This window comes from Ochotona curzoniae, unplaced genomic scaffold (assembly GCF_017591425.1).
Source record: "Ochotona curzoniae isolate NIBS_2020 unplaced genomic scaffold, NIBS_Ocur_1.0 contig_2927, whole genome shotgun sequence".
Lineage (NCBI taxonomy): Eukaryota > Metazoa > Chordata > Mammalia > Lagomorpha > Ochotonidae > Ochotona > Ochotona curzoniae.
The window spans coordinates 7,174,605-7,198,286 of NW_024465654.1; the positions used below are offsets into that span (position 1 = coordinate 7,174,605).

The 23,682-nt window shown below is 48.1% G+C and overlaps 1 protein-coding gene across 1 annotated transcript in view; it reads right to left on the reverse strand.

Annotated features, from left to right (window-relative positions):
• The window catches only part of NELL2 (neural EGFL like 2), a 168,778-nt gene that overhangs the window by 36,190 nt on the left and 108,906 nt on the right, over window positions 1-23,682 (reverse strand). Inside the window, exons 14-15 of the mRNA XM_040979035.1 lie at window positions 6,236-6,358; window positions 3,248-3,343 (exon numbers count right to left, since the gene is read on the reverse strand). Coding sequence (XP_040834969.1) covers window positions 3,248-3,343; window positions 6,236-6,358 — 219 coding nt within the window. The remainder of the gene's footprint in view (window positions 1-3,247; window positions 3,344-6,235; window positions 6,359-23,682) is intronic.

Consider the following 23,682-nt stretch of genomic DNA (forward strand, 5'->3'; position numbering starts at 1 on the left):
TCAGGTGCTGGCTCTGACACCTGCCCTGGATCTTCTCCAAACCTCCTCCTTAAAAGCCTCAGGCTCTGCACTGGACTTTGGAGGACCTGGGCAGAGCTTCCCTCACCCCCATCAGTTGTCCTTCCTGCAACTAAATTCAGTCTTGGCTCTTGTATATGAACTTGACTGTTTTTTCAGCAAGATCAGAATAAATCCAAGATGATACGTTTAAAACAAAAACAAAACAACCAAAACAACCATCCTGTTGGTCATGGAACTTCATTGTGAGTCATCTTGGTAAGAAAAGCTCCATGATGGCACTCATGATGGCAGCACTTTCTCTTACTTCTAAATTTTTCTCATCTTTCTATGTAAAATGATTAAACTGATGCAAGCGATACCCTAAGAAGAGCTAAGCGGTCATGAAATCCAATCAACGTATACCCTCCATGCTGAGAAACACGCTCGTTCAAGCATGCCAGGAAACTCAACAGTTCTGACATTGATAACAATAAGCTAAGTATACATAATGTCTGCAAAATCACTTTTTTGTTAGAAAAGGATTGTACTGCCTATAATAACTAACATTCATGCATGTATCAATACATAAAATTAAAGATTTTAATCAACCAACTTCAATCCACTTAAAATCAGCTTTGCACGGTAACAAAACTCATATGTTTCATGCTTCATTTTGTCCTTTTGAGGCTGCAAAGCCTAAAAATCTGCAAACACACTTAGGAATGCAACTGAAATTTATATTCATTTAACTACTCACTAAAGATAATTAAATTCTCATCTCATGTTTTGATCTGAGACTAAGAAACCCATTATTCTATACGCAAGGGAAAAAAAAGCACCATTTATCACCAAAATGTCTCATTCTTCCCTGGTAGTGTAGCAAGTTTTTTTTCTGATTTTCCATTTGATACCAACTTTCCCCCAGTTACAAACATTTTCATTTGATTTAAGTCGGAAGTTGCTTATCGGGGACTGTCATATATTTTAGGATTGTGCTTTAAATCATTACCGGGAGATTTACTTTTAGTATAATGAGATAGCTTTGCATATTAATTAGATCATCAGACACACACGTGCCAAGGGTTAACAGTTGTGTAATAAATGCGATATGGCAGTGACAGAGCTGTTGAAGTTAGGCATACAGTTTTTCCATACATTTCACTGAATTATCCAAGAAATAACCACCCTGGTAAATCCCAGTAAAACACCTGATGGTCTATTAGGATGTTTAATTAAAAATGAAGCTACGATGTATGCATGGATGACTTTATACAGTGGTGGGGAGAGAAGCCCATGGAAAATCAGCTTCACTCGGTGAAAAGCACCCACAACCCCTCTGTGCAGGTAGCTAAAGGTTTCTGCCTTTCCCACGAAGAAACAGACACTTCTTAGTGGGCAGATGCCACGCACATGCTGGGGATCTCACAGGTCATTCTCAGCGGCCCCACTGTGAGGCTCAGCACACGGCTCCCGGGCTGGGAGTAGTCTGATCTCCACAGCAGCAGATAGCAGCCAACTCGAGCAGGGCAGGTTGAAGCCAGGCCTTCCCTTGTGCCGATGCATCCCTAACATGGGAGAGGGAGACTGCTGCAGCCTTCACTGCAGAGGAGGCTGGAGGTACATGTCAGCCAAATTGGGAGGAATAAAGCGCACAGGTAGGATAAGGGGCGGCGCGGTGAGTGTCAGCAGACAGCACAGCACAGGCGACTATGGGAAGCAGGAGGGAAGGGAAGGACATGGGGCAGGAGGTTGGCATTACTGGCTCAGGGATCACTGGTGTGGACCTACAAGGAAGCACACTATCATGTCTTCTCTTCCCCGGCTCTAAGTATTGCCTTGTTCTAGGAAAGAACAGAGCTAGTGGATGCTGAAGGTCTCCTTAAACGAACAAGCTAAAGTTCCAGTGCACAAATGCAGACACACCACTTGTTCCCTCGCTCACCAAATCCCCATGGAACACCTGCTGGGGTACCGAGGTGGGCAGGATATATCCATATCCACATGAGGCCTGAGCTCTGTGTCTGGCATGGGAACAAGGTGGGCAGGCGAAGGCACAGCACAAAGAAGCTGGGTGAACGAGCCGGGGGCACATCCTCCAGCCCTCATTACCATGTTTGGGGCTGCACTTTGGTACAGCGGGTTAAGCTATCACCTGTGACACCAGCATCACATCCACATTCTGGTTCAAGTCTCGGCCACTCCACTTTCAATCCAGCTCCCTGCTAATGCACCTGGGAGGGCAGTGGAAGATGGCCCACGTGCACTGCACTCTGCCAGGCACGTGGGACACTCAGAAGGAGTTCCTGACTCCTGACTTCAGCTTGGTCAACTGTGGTCATATGTGAAGTTAATTAACAAATGAAAAATCTCTCGCTCTTTTTCTTTCTCTCTGTGATTGTTGCTGTTTCTACTTTTCTTTCTTTCCATCAACAAGATAATTTTTTTTATAAAACAACTAGTCAGAAGCTGATGGTCTATGGTTTCACGATAAGAGATAGCAGGACCATTACGTTAGATGTGCTTGATGAGAGATTTTTCATTGTTAGTTAACTTCACAAATGACCACAGTGGACCAAGCTGAAGTCAGGAGCCAGGAACTCCTTCTGAGTGTCCCACGTGCCTGGCAGAGTGCAGTGCACGTGGGCCATCTTCCACTGCCCTCCCAGGTGCATTGTAATGCACAATTACAAAAAACAAACTTGTGTTTTTAACACATTAGCAAATTCTAGATAATTCACATGCACAGAATATTTGGGGGACTGCTGATCTGGAAATGAACCCCCATGTACTGACAGTCACTGTGTGCTTCCTAACCCCATGAAGCTGAGGCGGCAGTGAGGCGACCCCTCTCTGAGCACCCCTCTCTCTGCGTGGCGAGGCCTGTCTCTGTGGAGCTGCCCGATGCCCTGACCCAGCCATGTCTATGGGAAGCAGACAGTTCTGCTGGAGGAGTCTCCTGAATGGTGTCCTAGGATTCAAGCTGGTAGGACCTTGATCTCCCTGCTTTAACACAGTCATCAGTTCCAGTAAAAACAGGTTCCCAGTGAGTAAGATGTCACAAAAACCCTGGGCAACACCAGGACCCGCTGCGCCTGGTTATAAAGGGCACAATCTCTTTAAGGTAACCACACCCAGTCGCCCCGTTCCCTCCGCCTCCTCATCAACAGCCCTAGATCCCAAGTGCCGAAAAGCCATTTTCTCGAGGATTACTACGCACTCCCCCAGGGGAAGAGCAAGGGTCACTCACCCGTTTCACAGTGGGGTCCGGTGAAGCCCTGGGGACAGGCACACACGTTAGCTGCAATGCAGGCGCCTCCATTTCTACAGCCATCTTTACAAAATGCTGAAACAATCCAGACACCTGACTTGAGTACTCTGAGAGTTAGTTGCTTGGTAAATTCCCAACCTAGTTTTTCTCTCTATGCCTTTGGATATACAGACATCAGATAATAAAAGCTACTACAATTTCATATCAAATATCGCCATAACTAAAAAAATTTCTACGTAACTTGCTAAAGACTAAACTTTCCAACATTAAACTTACCTTCACTTGCAAAACAGACTAAGTAAAGTTTTTTGAACACCATGTACACCTGTCACAATGGGACTCCTATTTAAGGTGATATGGTACCTCATTTGAAGGACCAATGCTGGGGGAATTCTGACAGATGATAGACGCCTGGATGGCATGGTAGGGATGGGCAGTCACCCCCCAGAGAACAGAGCAGCACAAGAAGTGCCTGAACCCTGGGGCTCTGGCCAGAGAGCTGGAATTCTGCAGGCCATGCCCTCTGCAGACCTGGCACTGCATCATCCAGGAAGGGAATTGCTGCATGGTTGCCATGGAGCCTTGTGCTGCTCTGCCAGGACAGGACAGCTCCAGGATGAGGCAAAGTTACAACAGCGCCAGTGGTTCTGCAGAAAGACTGGGAGCACAGAACTAGGAACCAAGGATGATGTGGGGGCTGGAGGGAAGAAAACAGGATGAGTAACACAGCCCCTTGCTCCCCTTCAGCCCAGCAGGTTTGGGTCCACTGTGGGCACCCAGTGCGTAGCGAGTGAGCCTGGCCAGCTTGCTCAGGCCCTGGCCAGGGACTTCTTCCAGGTGTCCAGGATGCAGGCTCTCAGAGTTGGGGAATGCCAAAGTGTGAGACCCACATGTTTAGCTAAAACCATGGAAGTGCTAAGACCAAAAAGGTCCCGTGGCTTTGCCAGTCTGTCTCTACTGTGGCTGTACCCGAGGTAGGGCGAACTCCAGTCAATGTGGATCTGCATGCATGTGTGGGCCTCACATGCAAGGAAGGGCAGATGCCTGGTCACCTGCTGGGCTTCCTGGAGCCACCTGTGAGATCGCAGCCTGTCAATCAGCCTGAGCTTGGTGAGTGACAGCCTTCTGAACTTCTGCCCCTGCAGCTTCCGTCCATTCCCAGCTGAGACACACAGGGGCACTAGGAGGGCCGTCTGCCCTCGGATTCAAGAATCACCTACACTCAGGCCCGGCGTGGTAGCGCAAGTGGTTAGGGTCCTCGCCTTGCATGCCCAGGATCCCATATGGGTGCTGGTTCTAGTCCTGGCAGCCCCACTTCCCTTCCAGCCCCTGCCTGTGGCCTGGGAAAGCAGTCGAGGACAGCCCAAAGCTTTGGGACCCTGCACCCGCGTGGGAGACCCAGAAGAGGCTCCTGGCTTCAGATTGGCATAGCATCGGGACGGAAGATCTTCCTCTCTGTCACTCCTCTCTGTATATCCACCTTTCCAATAATAAAAAAAAAAAAATTAAAAAAAAAAAAGAATCACCTACACTCATGCTCGTGATGCCAAGTCTGTGGCCACAAACTTTACTCTTAATGTGATGCAAGATGCTGAAACAAAAGAGGGAAGCTGTAGGGTCCCTGGTTGGAATCTTTTTTTTTTAAGGTTTATTTTTTTATTTATTTTTATTGGAAAGGCGGATATACAGAGAGCAGAGACAGAGAGGAAGATCTTCCGTCCAATGATTCACTTCCCAAGTAAGTGCAACGGCCGATGCTATGCTGATCCAAAGCCAGGACCCTCTTCCGGGTCTCCCAGGTGGGTGCAGGGTTCCAAAGCCTTGGGCCGTCCCGGGCCACAGACAGGGAGCTGGATGGGAAGCAGGGCCGCTGGGATTAGAACCGGCGCCCATATGGGATCCCGGGCGTGCAAGGCGAGGACCTTAACCACTGCGCCATTGCGCCGGGCCCCCCTGGTTGGAATCTTAAGGCCAAACGAACAGGGCACCCAGATGCTTTGGGAAGTGAAGGAGTTTAATTATAGGCACTAGAGACTCAAATGTCAGGCTCCTCTCAGAATCTGTAGAGCAAACACAAACCTCTGGAATCTGTCCCTCTGCCTGACAGTGTGCACTGACAAGATCTGCAGAGCATGGAGGACCAGCATGCGCCGGCTCAGGGCCAATGGGTTGTCTTCACAGACCAGGCCCTGGATCTACCTCATGGGACACCCCTGACACTGGCCCTTCCCCTGCACTACAGGACACAGGTGATAACACAGGGAACTCCAAATGACAGAACAAGAAATGGGGACTTCATTCTGGGGATGCCAGGAGATGACAATTCAGACACCCATCCCCTAAGTCTAACAAAGGGAAAGCTGCAACAGGGACAGCCTGAGCTGCTGCAGGTGGTGGCTGCCACTGGGATCTCCACTGTAGGATACAAAGACCTGAGCTCAACAGGCAGTGGAGAGTGACAGAGGTCATTACTAAGACAGCTAAAGCAGGAAGCTGCGGCGTGAGACCCAGCATCTGCAGGTGATGAATCCCCCCCAGGCTCCACAGCAAGACAGAGAGCAAAAAAGCAGATGTTCTAATGACCAAGATGGATTGCTTCAGACTGAACTGGACCAATGGTGCCACCTCAAAACTAGCTCTCAGTTGCACCAGAAGCCAGGAGACTGGGAGGCAAGATACAGATTTTCCAACAGAGTATGGGAAAGTTGCAGAGAGGACCATATGAGGGAAGCTCAGCCAAGGAACTTAGGGTAGGGCAATAAAATGACTAAGTTGAAGATTTCAGGGGAACAGTTCTAGAGGGACATGGTGGGACTCAACCATGAGTGTGACTGGAAAGCAGCCACTGTGGCTGATGTCCACAGGCATCTAGTCCTGAGGAAGCCAGGAGGGTGACCAGGGCAGGGAGGCATGGGAGAGACCGGGGCGTCCCACCTAAGGCAGAGGCACTGGTGCTGATGCGTTTACCTTTGCACATGGTTCCGTTGCCCACGTAGCCAGGCTTGCACACACAGTTGTGTCCTCCCACGGTGTTGAAGCACAAGGCATTATCATCGCAGCTGTGCTGATTTGTGGCACACTCATCATGCTCTGCAATGAAGGACACACGGCTGTCACATGGGGAACCCTGCTTTAATCCACATCTGCACTTCCTCCAGCCAGACACACACAGCAGGCAGATTAAACAAGATCCCAGGCTTTGCAGCGTCCTGTCCTTCTGTTGAATATCCAAGGCTTACCCGCCCACACATGTGCAGTGAGAGCATCTGGATCAAAGGTCCATATGTGGCTGAAGCTGCGCTGCATCTTAACTCAGAAGTAATGCCAGAAGGAGTTGCCTATGGCTTATGGCTACTCTGGGGCTTACTCTGATAAAGTGAATCTGTCATCGCTGCTTCCTCACACTTCCTGAGGGGAGATGGCTGCACTGCTCCAGGAGTCTCAGCACATGGCGACCAGGTTGAACCTGGGCTATGAGCTCTGAACTTGTAGCAAAGGCCCTGACACAAACAACTGCAGACTATCTGAACTCTTCTGGAAGTTGCCCCTCTCTGCCTTAAGCAAGGCAAAGCTGCTTCTATGATGAGTGCACATCCAAACCTTAAAGCACACAGCTGATACTCACTGGGGACCTGCCTGTAACCGCCCCTTCTGACGCACAGACACCACATGGTGCTCCCAGCACCAGTCATGGTGGCCCCGTGGGGATACAAGCACCAGGGAGCCTGCATGCCGCCAGGCACAGGTAGAATCACAATGCCAGCCTAATGCCAATGTGAGCAAAGCACAGGAGAAAAACCAAGACGAAGGCAGGGACAGCACCAGGGTGAGCACAGATTCTCTGGAGAGGTACCACTTCTCACTTAGCTTCTGACATAAGCACAAATTGCCTTTACTGACACTGGTCAAGCCATTAATTCCACGACAGAAACCATCACAGCTAAAATAAATGTCCAGTTTCCATTTTAGAAATTCTTGTATTTCAAATGTTAAAATATAATGTACCTGTAATTGTGAATAATTTTGCCTCTGGCACATAACAGTTGGAATTAGAATAAAGTCACTAGCTTCAACCAGTCAAACAGAGAATACTGTTTTACTTTGGCATTACATCATACAGATCATACTATGAGCACAAATTATGACAGTTGCAACTATAGTCTATAATAAAATACTTATAGATTATTCTGAAGACTCTAACACAGGAAATGAGATTTCAATCTCTAACATTTTACAGTTGCACAAAGGGCCATCTTATTTTTCCAATTTCTGGCTGAATTATCCCACCTTCACACAATATGCTACGCTCATCACCAGAATTAGACCACCACATTTTTCTTCACAAGCTAAGGTTTGCTGCTGTATCTTAGACACATGTGAAGCTCATTCAGGTCTCCTGGCTGCAGCTGGGCCTGGCCTGCCCTGGCCGTTCGGAAGGACCAGAGTGGGCAGCCCAACCCCCTCTGCACTCTGCAGCTCAGCAGCACAGCCGGCTGTGTGATGCGGCCCTGCTGCTAGCTCCCTCCCGAGGCCACTACAGGCATTGTGCTGTCCTGACTCGCTGCTGCTGCTTCCATCTCTACTGTCTAACTGGAAGGGAAGGGGGCAGCTCAACACTGCGTTCAATAAGTTGGTCAAGTCTTCACACAGCCTGGCTTCGACTGAATTGATTTGTGTGGTTTCCTCCTCCTTCCTTTCCTTTTTAAATTCGAATTTTAGGTCTTGCAGGGTATTTCCTACATTTTCTTGCAAGAGTTTGAAGGTTTCTGGATGTAGGTTTAGGTCTTTTATCCATGTAGATTGGATCTTAGTGTATGGTGATAGATGTGGGTCTATCTTTTTGTTTCTACAGGCTATCAGCCAGTTGTCCCAACAACATTTACTAAAGAGGCCTTCCCACTTGCTTGGACTGTCATTGGTCTTTTTGTCAAAGATTAATTGGCTGTATCTGTGTGGGTTCCCTTTTGGTGCTTCTATTCTATTCCATTGATCTTCTTTTCTTTGTGCCAGTACCAGGCTGTTTTGATAACCACTGCTCTATAGTATGTCCAGAGGTCCGGGATTGTGATTCCCCCTGCTAACTTCTTATTTTTCAGGATGGTTCTAGCTATTCGTGGTTTTTTGTGTTTCCAGATGAACTTTTGAATCATTGTATCCAGTTTCGTGAAGAATGTTTTGGGCAATTTGATTGGAATTGCGTTGAAAATGTATATTGCTTGTGGTAGTATAGACATTTTAATAATATTGATTTTGCCTATCCAGGAGCACGGGATGTTATTCCATCTTTTGAGGTCTTGTTCAATTTCCTTTTTAAATAGTTTGTAGTTTTCTTCGAATAGGTCTCCTACGCTTTTGGTTAGATTTATTCCCAAATACTTCATACTTCTCTCTGCTATTTTGAATGGTATCCTGTTGGTTAGATCTTCTTCCATCTTGGTGTTATTTGCGTACACTATGGCTGTTGATTTTCGTTCATTAATTTTGTACCCCGCCACTCTGCCAAACTCTCGTATAAGTTCTAGTAGTTTCTGTATTGAGTCTCCTGGTTTTTCTATGTATAGAATTATGTCATCTGCATATAGTGAAAGCTTGACTTCTTCGTTTCCTATACGTATGCCTTTGATTTCTTTTTCTTGTCTTATGGCCTCTGCAAGTACCTCTAGGACTATGTTGAATAGCAGTGGTGATAGCGGGCACCCTTGTCTTGTTCCAGATCTCAGTGGGAAGGGTTCTAGCTTTTCTCCATTCAGTATGATACTGGCGTTGGGTTTTTCATAAATTGCTTTGATTATGTTGTGGATTTTCCCATCTATGCCTACTTTGGCTAGAGTTTTTAGCATGAAGAGGTGTTGGATTTTGTCGAAAGCTTTTTCTGCATCTATTGAAACTATTATGTGGTTCTTGTTTTGCAGTTTTTGGATATGGTTTATAACATTTATGGATTTCCGAATGTTGAACCATCCCTGCATTCCAGGGATGAATCCTACTTGATCCGGATGAATGATCTGTCTGATGATTTTTTGAATTCTATTGGCTAGGATTTTGTTGAGAATTTTAGCATCAATGTTCATCAGAGAAATAGGTCTGTAGTTTTCCTTCTCTGACGGTTCTCTGTCCGGTTTTGGGATTAAGGTGATGTTGGCTTCATAGAATGAGTTTGGAAGGGTTGCTTCCTCCTCTATTGTTTTGAAGAGCTTGTAGAGGATTGGGGTTAGTTCTGTTCGGAATGTTTTGTAGAATTCTGTAGTGAAGCCGTCTGGGCCTGGGCTTTTATAGCTGAATTATATTTTATTGTGTACATTTCATACTTCCTTTATCCATTCATCTCGGGATGGACACTCAGTTGGCTCCACATTCTGGCCACCGTGCACAGCACTGTTGGTGCAGCCGTCTCTGACTCGATGTGTTCATATCCTGCCAGTGTATCACCTGCAGTGTGATTGCTGGACTGTATAACAAGTCTATTTCTAGTTGGTTTTTCCTTTTGAGAAATCTCCACAATGGCTGCACTAATTTATATCCCAGTAACAGAATAAACGGTATATAAGTGTCCCCCATTCTCTCAGTCCTCAGCAGAATTTCTTCCTCTTTGCGGTTGGGATTTTAACCATCTAAGTTGGAGGCACAGTGATAACTCTGAGAGCATACTACAATGCTACGCTAATTAAAACAGCACAGTGCTGGCACAAAAACTGAAACAGATCAATGGAGCAACCCAGAAATTAATACACATATATACAGCCAATTGAGTTTTGACAAAGTACTCAGACCATAGTGGAGTAAGATTAATTTCTTCAATGAATGTTTGAAAAATTGAAAGTACAATGTAGAATAAAATCTGATCCATATCTCTCACCATATACAAAAGTCAACTCAAGATGCATCAAAGACTTAAATTAAGATGAGGATACTTTGAAGCTGCTACAAGAAAATGTACAAGAAACACTCTAAGACACTGAATTACAGATGATGTATGGGTAAGACCCCAAAGCACTGGCAACAGAGATAAAGCTAAAGAAATGAGACACACCACAGAAGCCTTCAAACAGCAAAGGAAACCACAGAGTGAAGAGACATCCAACAGGATGGGAAAGAATATCTGCAAACCACCTATTTGACAAGGGATTAATAATCTGAATATATCAGCAACTTAAAAATTAAACAACAACTGACCCAATCCAGTTGAGAAATGAGTGAAAAACTTCAATAGACAGGTCTCAGCAGAAGAGTTACAAATGGCCAACAAATACATAAGAAAAAGTCAACATCATCAGTCGTCAGAGAAATGCAAATCCAGTCACAATGAGATTCCAGTGTGATTTCTGAGATGAAACAGTGAGTCAGAGTGGTACAAAGGTACAGACAGGGGTCAGGCCAGCAGACGCACCCACTGCACCTGCACCTGCCCTGTGCTCCCACAGGACACCTGGAAAACCCTGACCACCCCGAGACTACACAGGAACTCCAGCTAGAACCATGTTGCACTGCTCAGTTGCTGGTCTTCCATCCTCAGGTGTTCTCAAGCAAGAGTCTTGTGTTGTTCCTTACCTTTTGTATCAGCATTCCAAGGCTGCTTCCTGAATACGGGATCAAACAAGTGTAGCAACAGAGAACTACTTCTGACTTACTGCAGCAACCCCACTTTGTCCAGCTATAGAACAAAAGCCAACAGAGCTACTGCACATCTGAGAAGTTTCTACACTGGTTTTACTATGGGCCGTGTTTTATTTAATTTTGGATACTTCAAGCATGAATTTTGACATGCAGACATATTTTGAAAACAGGAAATACTAGTTCTATTACACTGACTTCCTTTCCTTTTTAAATTTATTTATTTATTTATTTATTGGAAAGTCAGAATTACAGAGAGAAGGAGAGACAGAGAGAAAGATCTTCTGCCTGCTGGTTCACTCTCCAAGCAGCCACAACGGCTTAGTACTAAGCCAATCTGAAGCTAGAAGCCAGGAGTTTCTGCTGTGCCTCCCATGTGAGTGTAGGGTTCCAAGGCTTTGAGCCATCCTTTACTGCTTTCCCAGCCCACAAGCTGGATAGGAAATGGAGCAGCTGGGACATGAGCTGACGCCGCATGGGATCCTGTGTAAGGTAAGTACTTTAGCCACTGGCTACCTCTCTGAGCCTCACATAATCTTTTAACATCATGATTACTGGCTGAAGGAACACATGGCCCTGGGAAAAGCTGCAACCTCACTGCAGAACTGGCTGTTTGATGAGAATCCTTCCCAAGAAAGGACATGGATGAGGCAAAGCCTGCGCACCCAGGTGGTCCAAAGTGAATGTCCATTGGTTTCGTCCCCAGGGGCCCTACTGCCAGCCCACCAGCCCACTCCTGTGTTGTCACTGTCTCCTCCAGCACGTTCAGTATTAAAATAATTAAGAGGGCAGACGCAATGTGAGCTGGCGTTACTGTGCTGCATTTGAGAACATGCAAGAATGCAATGGATAGTGGAGGGTTACTGCACCTAGACTGCAGGGCCCACACGCAGGAGACCTGAGCTCATGAGACAGGACTCTGTTCACTTCCCTCCAACACCACTGTGGGTGGGAAAATGGAATTCAAAAGTCAGCTTATTTTGGCATAAAAATTTTCAAAATTCAGGAATTGTTTATCCTTAAAATGTATTTTCCAGGAACTTTTTAAAGCACCTGACTCGGCTGGACTTTAAATGAGCTTTAAATCTGTGTTAGGCAGTGAGCTGTTTCCAGAACGAATACAGTATTTGAGACAAACAGGGGCACTGGCTCACCTCCATCACTGTTCCCACCGGAAGTGATGGCCAGGCCCGCACAGCTCACAGCCCTCAGAGAAGGGCCACTTCTTCACTTCTTCACCTGGGACCCCATCACAGAAAAGACACTTGCCAAACGTGTTTATGATTTTATCTTCACAACTTAACTAAGAGCCTTTTGAAGGCAGAGCTGTTTGTAATGATTTTATCTCAACACGATTCTAGTCTAAAATACACACTGAAGAAATTACACTTAATTTAATATGAATGTAGATACATTTAAATGAGCTCATTCCTCTTTTCTATAGTATTTATATTTTTGTCTCAACCTGAAATTCTTCAAAAATGCTTTTAAAACATTTATTTGAAAAGTAGAAAGAGGTAGACCGTTTCCATCTGCTGGTTCACTTCCCCAGATGTCCATAATGGCCAGTGCTAGGAACCCATCCAAGTTTCCCACACGGGTGACAGGAGCCCACGTGTTTGAGCCTGCCGTGGGGACTCTGCCTCACTCCTTCCCAGCCCTGCACCTGACCTTGGGCCACACTTTCATTCTTGCACCTCTGGAGACAGAACATGCAGGTCTGGCCATAGCTCCAAGCCATCTGCTCCTTAGATGATCAGGAACAGAAACACTCCTGTCCATCATGGCATGTGGGAGAACCACAGCCAGCGTGGCACACAGAGACCACACTTCAGTTGCCCTTGCATGGTTCACGCCACTGAGTGACTCAAGCAACCTTATCAGCGGGTTCCACCTCCAGGGACTTCATTCTCCACCTGCTCTTCACCAAGGTTAGATTGTTTAATGTCTGTCTTCCTCGTGAGAGTGAAAGTTCCAAGGGCAGAGAGCCTCACTTGTTCCCAGGTGTGCAGCCATTAGCAAGAGCAACATGTTCACAGTAGAAACAGGACTCTTGAGCCTCAGCAGAGAAACAAGCACAGCTATGGCTACAGGACCAGGCCAGAGAAACGCACTCTCCGTTTCTGGCCCAGTAGCCCTTTAGAAGCAGGTGATGCCCACACAGAATTTTAACTGCACAGAAACCCACACCCCTTCTTCTCTGGGAAAACCCCTTTACAAACCCTGCCCCAGATGCTAGTCCTTTCACCATTCATCACAGGACAACTCTCCTTGACGTGGCGAGTCTCAGAATGCAGAGGCTAACGGGCTGTGACAGCTGCCATGTCCTGGCCAGCATGTCCAGTGGCTCAGTGGTCTGTGACTAGGTAAATGACACAACCACCTGCTGTCATTACTGCCAACAAGACAGGCACACTGGCCAACGCCGGAAGATGTTCGGACTGCTCATCTTGTCCTTGTGTTACAGGTCTCTGCCTACATACTGCAGGCCAAATTTCGCTAGGTAAATGCTAGGTAAATGCTGAGTGGGCATTTAGTACTTAAAATGATTCAAGTGTTATGTATGTATTCTGCTGTTCACACAATTCTTACACTAAAATGGAAAGCACTGCAAAGTTGTGCTTTAAATGAAGACACTGTTCTCAGTGGTTATAAAGATGCACCGGAAAAGCAGATGTGCTAAAAACAAAGCCAACAAACCCTGAACAAGCCAGGAGAACTGAAGCAACGCAGCAGTCAGGATCCCTGCCCTAGAGCAGCCTGCTGCACACCAGGCTGTGTTCTACTTCAGCCACCCGGACACCAGGCACAGAGTGGACAAGCCGCCATTGTGGCTGGCTGCTTAGAGCTGGCTGGCGCCACACTCCTTCTCAAGTTATCCAGACAGTCAGAACCAAAGACAATCCACAGAGGACCTGAACAGTGAAACACTTCCTCCTGAAGAAAGCCAAGTAAGTGACAAACCCCCACCTCAGACTGGCAGCATGGTTTGAACACAGCCCCAGGCAGCTGCACAAGCTCTACTGCCATCCATCCAGGGCACTTTGCCTGCCACAGGTGAGCCTGTGCCATGCCCGTCCAGGGCACACTGCCCACCACAGGTGAGCCTGTGCCACGCCCATCCAGGGCACACTGCCCGCCCTGGATGAGCCTGCGCCCTACGCACCCAGGGTACACTGCCCACCACAGGTGAGTCTGTGCCCATGTCCATCCATGACACAACACCATGCCATGGAAAGCAGCAGTGAGTCTGCACCCACACATCCATGGTGCACTCTCCACCACGGGTGAGCCTGCGCCACCCATCCAGGGAACACTGTTCTCTCACAGACCAATTACCAGCCCTTGCTAAGGACAGCAGTACACACGGAGAGGGTGGTACCTCTGCTCCTCTACCCCATGACACCCTTGCTTGGAGACCTCATCTCTTGCAAGCAAGACCGGCCTGAGGTTCCATCGCCAGGCTGGCCTGAATTCTGTTTGGGGATCTTTAATCTGCTTGGCTTTTACCCACACTGTCCTCCTCTATCTCTTCATGCTCTGGCATTCCAGGAAGGCTTGTGTGTGGCCCACACTGCTCTCTGCAGCTCAACATCAATCCTCCAACTGCAGCCTTTGGTATCATTCATCCCCTGGTGTTCCCTAATCTACAGTCACCTGGGGCAGGCATGCGCTTAGCCCAGCACAGAGTAGGCTCCAGCAACCTGCCCTGGATGCAGGGCCCATTCAGAGCAAAGGGCATCTCCCCAGCCACGCAGGACTGCACTTCAGGAATTCTTGTCTGACATTCTCTCTGCTGGTAGCAGAAGACATTATGCACATGAGGGGGAGCACCAAAAAACCCTCTGTCCATGGAGCACACATGGACAACATCAGACTTAATTTAAAAGCAATTACATCTCAAGAGACAAGATAGTACACCAAGTGCACTTAAATTTGAGTCCAATAATATAATCTGTTCTATTGTATTAATTTTAACCATGAGTAAGGATGATTTCAATACAAATGGCCTAAATAATCACTTTCAAGCTGAAAAATGAAAGGGCATTATTTTAGATGCAGCTTTTTTTAACACAGTCCAGTATGAAGGCAAAATACCAGGTTATCAGAGTGATGTCGGGATAAGGCAGACAGCTAGATGAGGACCAGGAGCTGGAAGACACACCTCCCCTTAACCATGTAATGCTGTCTATCTACCACTCAAATCATCACTTCCCCAGGGTGGACTGCCCCTCCCTGGGCTCTGAAGAAGGTATCAGAGCCCACTCCTCTTTCCAGCTTCCTAAGAGGCTGGTACCTGGAAGCACCCGCTCTCTCTTCCCTTGCACTTGCCGGAGACAAGGAACAGGAACACTCCTCATTGTCTCCCCGACCCCTTCCAGAACAATGGCCATGATGTGCGTGCTTTCCTCACCCTTTAAATACACTTCATCTCTGTGTCACGTCTGTGTCTGATCTTAGAATGCTTCTCTCCAGGAAAGGCAAGAACCTGGAACTGGAACTTGAAAACCATCCCCACCCACGAGAGTTCTGCTACCTTCAAACACTATTCAGAGAATACTTCAAACATGAACGTTATTGAAAGCGTAACACAACGATAGGATCATCTGGCAGGTGCACTACTTACTAAGAAAGTGCAGCCTCAACAACAGACAGTGGAGTCGCTTTGTGGACCCCCGAATGCAAACCCGCACAAGGATGCCTTGGGGAGCCAGAGCAGCCTCCCTAGTAACACAGTAGGCTCTAAACCAGGTGTCCAGGCCAGGGTGCACATAAGCACACGGCCCCAACACACCCGTGAAGTGACGCACTTACGAAACTCACCAGTATTCCCAGGTTAAAGGCTGTTGTGATTCATTTCAGTGAATATCAAAACAGGGAAGAGCAATGTTGATTAGCAAACCACACACCCAGAAGCACCACGAGCTACGGAAGCTGAGTTGGCTTGTGGGGCACATTGGCCAGCCATCTCCTGATGCAGAAAGATAAGCACAACAAGGGTTTTGAATAGCAGTTTGAGAAATTTCTAATCTGCCTTGGTTCCTCTGGAGAGATTCCCACAAAGGGCACTGATGCTGCTGTGAAAGGGCATCTCCTCAAGGAACAGTGCCTGCTTCAGATGTGTTACAAGTCTGCAAGGTGAACACTGTCACTTGGCTTATGTTACCAGCAGCCCCTTTGGGATACATAATCCGCATCATCAAGTGGGTAGTCAATAAGAACAGAAGATGCCTCAGTATTTGGCTGGCCTTCCTGTGTCATTACTATGCAACTACCACCTGCTGAGCCCTTGCCCTGTGTCAGGATTGTGACATATGGCCCTATGAGTGAGGCACTGCTGCCCCATTTTATAGACAAAGCTAATGAGTGATGACAAAACTAAACCACACGTGTGGAACAGACCTGCTGAATTTAAAGTCTGAATTCTGAAACACCAAACCAGACATAGTGTCACTGACCTCTTCTCATTTGGCACCTTGCAACTTTGAAAAGAAAATGACACATTTGGTGTGGCTCACGGTGGACTCTGTCAACACAGGTACAGGAGCTGTACATAAGACCCCGTGAGGTGTGGCTCCTGCGGGTTCCCTCCCTGGAAGGTGAAGAGATGCATGGCAGCTCGCCCCAGGAGAACTAGCAGCTCACCAGGAACAAAGATTCGCCTGGAATGAGGCTCATGCCTCAGTGGGGACATCGTCAGCCAGGTGGCCAGGTGTTAAGGCCTCCATGGACCCAGTGTCACAGTAAAGCTCCCAGGACCACACCTGGCACACATGGGCACTGATCTAGAACAATACTGTCATTTCCCCTTCAGAAGCCAAGAACATGAAGTGACGAAATAGCAGCAACAGCACAGAATGAACAGCAGGAACATACTCAAAGGAAGAATCTGGAAGCAGACTGAGGAAGTAGAGCCAGGGTGCTTTTCTGTCCTGACCTGACCATATGCACCACCTCCTCAGAATCCCGACATGCTAACTGCAATCAATTAGCCCTACAGGTTTGTACCAGAAAATGCTAGAATGAGGCACTTAGCCCGAGCACCTTCTACCCTACAGTAGTGGGTAAGAATGAGTAAACCCACACAGGGAATATCAAATACGAAGAACTGGAAACAGGGAAAGAAAAAAGAAGTGGGCCCAGGAAGAAGTCAGACACCCCCCATGTAGGTAGGCCAAGGCAAAGGCAGAACACCAGGATGACATGAGCGGTCACGATAGACAGCATACGACCATAGCCACCACTGAGCGGTCACAAACACCACCAGACCACAGCCACCACTGAGTGTAAGTAACTCTGAAAACTGAGCATTTGGAGATGCACAGAGCAGATTAAAGCTCACAAGCACTGGCAGATGACCAGCCTGAGATGCTGCCTGGCTCTCGGCAGGAAAACAGGCAGCCCCACATCCTGCTGGAAGTGTCTGGGAGGGGACACATACGGCCACACTCAGGGCACAGATCTAAGAGCAGCTGAGTCCTGTGGGGCCACACACCACAGATGTGCCTACAGCTGAGGCCCCATGTGTGACTTCCCATGCAGACCGGTCCAGCCTCAGCCAACGGGCTGCCTTCATGCTGTGGAAGCACCACCCACAAGGAGATCTCCACAGCTTTCATCTGCTCACAACCTGAGGAGATGAGGACAGGCACAACGCATGCTCACTCCTGGGTCTACACGCCTCAGTTAGGGGAACCCAGCTCAGCACTCTGCAGCAGAACCATTAGCCACCTTCACTCATCAATGTTCTAATAGTCCCATTAAAATATTAATGGCCTAGGGCCCAGCCTAGGTCATTTTAGCCTAGTGGCTAAAGTCCTCACCTTGTATGTGGCTGAGATCCCATATGGGTGCCAGTTCACGTCCTGGCTGCTCTGCTTCCCATCCAGCTTGCTGCTTGTGTCCTGGGAAAGCAGTCGAGGGCAGCCCAAAACCTTGGATCTCTGAATCCCCTTGGGAGACCCAGAGGAAGCTCCTGGCTCCTGGTTTTGGATCGGCTTAGCCAGGTGTTGCAGCCATTTGGAAAGTGAACCAGTGGATGGATGGAAATCTTTCTGTCTCTCCTCTCTGTGGATCTGCCTTTCCAATAAAAATAAAATTTTCAAAGAAGTTTGTAATGACCTTAACCACAGTTACGTATTTAACCCAGCCTGGCTTTACAGAACAATGTTCCAAAATATCATCAGTACAGAAAATACCAAGGTAGCTTGAATTCTCTACTTCCTAGCAAGTCTTCCCAAACCTCCAGTATACTGAGCACTTGCACCACGTCTCAGGGCAGTCCAGCCCAGTGCCCATGCTGGACAGTCAGCAGCAGGAAAGCCACCTCCAGCAAGCTCAGGCCTATACAGCCGCTGTGTACACCAAGCCAAGGGCTGGACAGTAAAGTCCACAGAGCAAACAAGACTGACTCATACAGAGCTAGTCAGTGGTCACAGCCCAGCAGAACGTCCCTCCCCAACACAACCCTGCTGGCCAGCCACCAGCACACACAGACCCCTGCACAGCAGTTGCCCTGGCAAGATTGCAGGGCCACCTGCCATTCCTTCTTTGCTGGCTCGCTCTCCTTGCTAATTCTGACATGGACACAAGCTTCAAGCTCACCATGACTCAGCATTCAATCCAGTTATGTACCTGCTGGCCTCTGCCTTACCTCAACCTGTGCACTCGTAAGCCACACGTGGGTTTCTGCCCCACGGCGTCACCTGCACACAGTCACTAACAGGAGCTGCCCATTCTCTCTTTACCAGATTACTCTCCTAAGTTCTAAGACACGACTTCAACGCATCACGATGTCCGATACACTCCAGCTCCCCTCCCCCAGGGTTGAAGATTTGGCATGATTTGGCCCTCACGGTCTTACCTCGGGCCACAGGGCCTTTGTGCAGCAAACCGAAGGCCTCTTCTCCTAGCTTTCATTTCTGGCTAGGGCCCAGGGGGAACCCTGGCTGTGAGCTCGCCTCCAGTGTACAGACACCTCCCAAGTGAAACTGAAGTCACTGGGGCACAGGCATACTCACATGCGTATTATTTATCATTCAATGCTAACAATCAATAAATATTTGTCGATAACGTCACAAATATGACAGGGATAAACCACAGCCTTTGAATTTGTTTAAGCTCTCCCTACCACAATCACCACGAGCACGGTCCACTGACTCTCGTAGGTGACAACAGCCATAGGCAGATGTTACTGTCGCAACTGTGAAATGAAGGCTGAAGGCATGAACAGCTGCTGTTTGTCACTCAGTAACTAACGACACCACCGATGTGAACACGGATCCGGCCATCTTTACACTTAGCTTGCCTTTCTGAGTTCATGAAAGATTAACATTCCTAATTTTTCCTGAGTTTGACAGGCAGCCTTATAAACAATTGAAAAGTTGTAAGATCACCACATGTGAGAGCTGCCTCTGCCCCACAGTTCCCATGACTTCTGCTGACATCGCCCTGCTTGTACTATTTTGGGCATGTGGTTGCATAGCAACAGCATTATTAGACTGCATGATCGTGTAGAGTATAGTTTGCTTTTTATACCACAGGTCACATGATGTTCACACAGAAATTGCTGAGGAACAAAGTGGGCAGATCTGGTGCCACATGTGAAAGCCACAGCTCTAGGAAGAGCACAGCAGGGGTGCCCCACTCCCATGCAGGCGCCTGGGTGCCTGCCTGGCACTGCTTCCATTCCAGCCTTCTACTAACCAGGCAGTACCAGGCAACACCAGGCAACACCAGGCAACAGCACAAGCAGTGTGTCCGCGTTGTAACCACACTCTCAACAGCTATAGAATAAATTAATGAATACTTCAGGGGAAACTTACCCAAGGACAGAAAAAAAAATCTCTGCAATGAAAATTATGAAACAAACCATAATGACAGAGAAGACACCAGATAAGTGGGAAAATCCTCTGTGTTCACAGACGGGAAGAATAATAACGTAAAATTCACATGTGAAACAAAAGCCCCAATGACCACAGCTGTCTGAAACAACAGAAACAAAGCAGGAGTCATCACGGACTTCAAAGAATAAAGCAGTGCAACAGAGAAGTCAGAATCCACACAGGACAGCACCAACATGAGCACCTGTGGAACAAGGCAGCAGGGACAAACCCACTCACCCTTGGCACAAGAGCTACACTCGCTGAAGGAGGGACATGCCTTAGATACACGTTGTTGGGAAAACTGGATTTCCATGTGGATCAGACTGAAACAACACCCCTACCTCACACCCCATAGGGAAAAAAATCAACTCAGTATGGATCAGGAAGCTAAACTCAAGACCTGGAAGTAACAAACTGCTAGAGGAAAAATACAGGGGAGACACTGAAGCCTTAAAACACCCAAGCACAGATGATAAAGGCAGAAACAGCCAGACGGAAGTTTATTATTCTATGAAGCTTCTGCAAAGCAGAAGAAACAAACAAAAAAAAGAGAGAGAGAAAACTGTCAAAATGAGAGATAAAGTACAAATCACACATCTGATACAGGATTAATATGCAGAATATGTAAAGAGTTTAAGAAACTCAACAACAACTAAACAATCCATGCAAGAAACAGCAATGGATATGAAGCAATCTCCTGCAAGAGATTCAAATGACTAGCAGGTGCAAGAGACAGGAACGTAAGAACACACAGACTCACCAGCGTCAGGGGACACAGATGGAGGCCACAAGGAGGCACATGCACAGCCCACAGAGTCCTGTGCCGCTGGGAACCACGGAGGCCAGCATGTCCTTAGCCCTACACTGGCAAGGAACGCAGCTCCAAGCAAAGCAGAATGCAGAGCCTGAGCCTCAGCACGCGTCTTGGGAGTGACAGTTTGTACAAATGTTCAGCAGCTGGCCCCGCCACTCCCCTTACACATTCATCCAGCAGAACTGCCAACGCTCAGGCAGCACATACTACTTTAAAAAGTGAAATTCTGAGGTGAACCTATTATTTAAAGCAAATGTGACTACAAAACACAAGTTTCTCTATGAAAAGCTGTAACAGCACTATAGATCACAGTGTGAAATGCTGATAAAATCCTCATCCTAAATCACTAATTTTATTAACATTAGAAATACTGTGATAACATGATTAAAATTAAATTTACAAAGGGGCATGGGCATTGCACACACAAATCAAAACAGGAGATGATTCCTGAACTACCCACAGTTTCTCTAGCAGACAGGATATGAATGTATGTTTATTTCCTTTTTGCTTGTCCACATCAGAACAAAAATGATACATACATAATAAAAACCACTTAGTGATACAAAAAAAAAACCACACACACAGTCTCAGGTGAGGGCGGCACACTGAGACCAGTGGCTCAAGGCCATGTGAAATGAGTGCTTGCTTGCTTCCTGCTCCATTTCACTTGAAACTTCCTTGGCCAGAATGATTCTACCATGTGCATTCCAATATACACATAGTGCAAAATGGAAATAAACTGCTTGTATGTATTTACAAAAAAATCATGTATGAGACCTTAAAGTGGATTATGAAACATGGGTGCGAGTTCCAATGTGGAACACCAATGATATTCACCAGAGGAATTCGATCTCATCTGGGTGGTCCCCCAGAATATGACCAACTGAGAGGGACCATCAGGGAAGTGCCTTCACTGTCTACTTCGACTGCTGGGAAGAAGAGTCAGCCACTGGTGAGCAGGGCACGAGGCCAGCACGGGGGCTCAGCTACTTCCTGCTTTGTGTCAAGACCACCGAGGAACAGCACAGAGTCTCCAGGCTGTGCAGAGGACGACCTCCGGCTGGACCATGCTGGCCTTGGAGCAGCTTCGCACACTTGATCAGCCACAGATGGCCAGTAGAGGTGGCAGAGTCTGTGCCACACAACTGGCAGGCAACTGAGGGGCCAGCAGAGTTAAGAAGGGGGTCCCTCAGCACCTCCTGCACAGAGTCAGGCCAACGAGGAAACATTTGCTGGGGACAGGCTCTGCTCATGGGGGAGGAAGCAACTGGCCATCACTCTTCCAGAGAACACACTAAGGCCCATAAACATGCCACACCAAACCAGACCAAGCACAGGTGCACAATGCCATCTAAGCCCCCAGTTGATGTGCTGAGTACTTTGTCTCTGAGGTAGACACACACTGCTCCCGTCTTCTGGGTTCCTCTCCACATGCCGCACAGCTTGGGAATGGGCCAGGCTGCAGCTAGGGCCTGGAAATCAACCCAGGTCTCCCACACGGGTGGTAGGAACCTGACAACCTGAGCCACCATCTGGTACCCCATGGGTGTGCTCCAGCAGCAAGGAGAAAGGGGGTGGAGCCAGGAACCCCAATATGAGAGTCAGGCATTGTCCCTGCTGAAAGAAACCTCCTAAAGTGACTGTGTTTGATTCTCCTTCATAGCTGAGTTGATAGATGTGTCTGCTGAAAGTCATTAATCACACACTTCCCAGGAACCATTCTAAGTGATGATCTCTGTCTCTGCGGAGATGACAAGCCAAGGGAAAGACCTGCAGTCTACAAGAAAGTGCACGGGAAGGCCTGTGTACGAGAGCGGCTGATGAAAGCATGGCAGATGGACGAGGGGTGGCCACAAGGCTGATGGACACAATGGACAAGGATGGTACTGTTACAGAGAAAGCCTCAAGATGGGAAAGAGTAGAGAGGGAGAAAACATAGGAATCACAGGAGCAGAGTCAGGAAACCCCCAAGGAAGGAAGAAGCCACAAGGCATCCTTGAGGACTCAGAGACCCTACCCATACCCCTGCGGGTTCCCCAAGGATTCAGGAGAGACAGGAAGTGTCTGGAAATATCAGGAATCTGACAGGGGAGAGAGGCGTGTAACAGCTCACACTGAGCCACTCACGTGGGAGAGTGAGCACAGAGGAAGACCTGTTGGAAATGCTGTGCTGTGACATGCGCCACGCCACCAACTGCCAAGTGACCTCACACCTCCTGATCAGCACAAGGACAGGGAAGGCCTACAAACCACGGAATTGAGAAACACTGCAGGGGCAGACTGTCACGGCTGCCGTGAGGCAAGCCAGGTCAGCGGCCCCAATGAGAGAATCAAGGGGGGCAACGAGAAGCAGCATTTGTATTCCGGCTGCTGTCACCAGGTGACATGTTGTGTGGTGGCAAGGTGGGGAGGATAGCCTGTCATTGCTATAGGGTCCAGGGCCAAGACAGGAAAGGGCACGGAGACTGCTGCATGCCTGGACATTGGCCCGGTGAAGGAGGCAGGTGGGGTTGCTCGGTTGGTCTGGAGGGCTGACGCGCTGGGGAGGCCTGAGGCCTGCTGCCACCAGCAGGCGTCAAGAAGGGCTTCCTGTTGAGTCCATTCAGGGTTTGTACAGCCTGACATCAGCTGACAGGCTGTCCAATGACTACGTCACTCACACCCTATGTCCCTTTCCCCTCACCCCCACAGAGGTTTAGCTCACAGCACACGAAGAGCCAGGCTGAGCTCCAGCGCATGCACTTCTCAGGGTATGCTGTCATGTTCTTCTCTCGCATTCTGCCAAGCAGGAGAGGTGACCACCTGCAGAAAGGTGTGAAGCCACAGAGGCCTTGCTAAGTTGAGCGAGTGCACAGATGAGGGTAGAGCAGAGGGGGGACATGGCTGAGGCCAGGATCAAGGCTGTGAAGCTGCAGACAGGGAGGCCGTGAAGTGTCTGACACAGGCAGGTTTGCACTGAGATGGCAGCAGTGAGGATAATACGGTGACACCTTGCCCTTCATGCTGTCCTCAGTGTCACTCAGCCTCCACGAAGCTTCTACTCCCCATAGAAGCTCATACCCAAGTGCCTTCCTTCCTTTGGGAAGAGCAGCCACTGCCCAAGT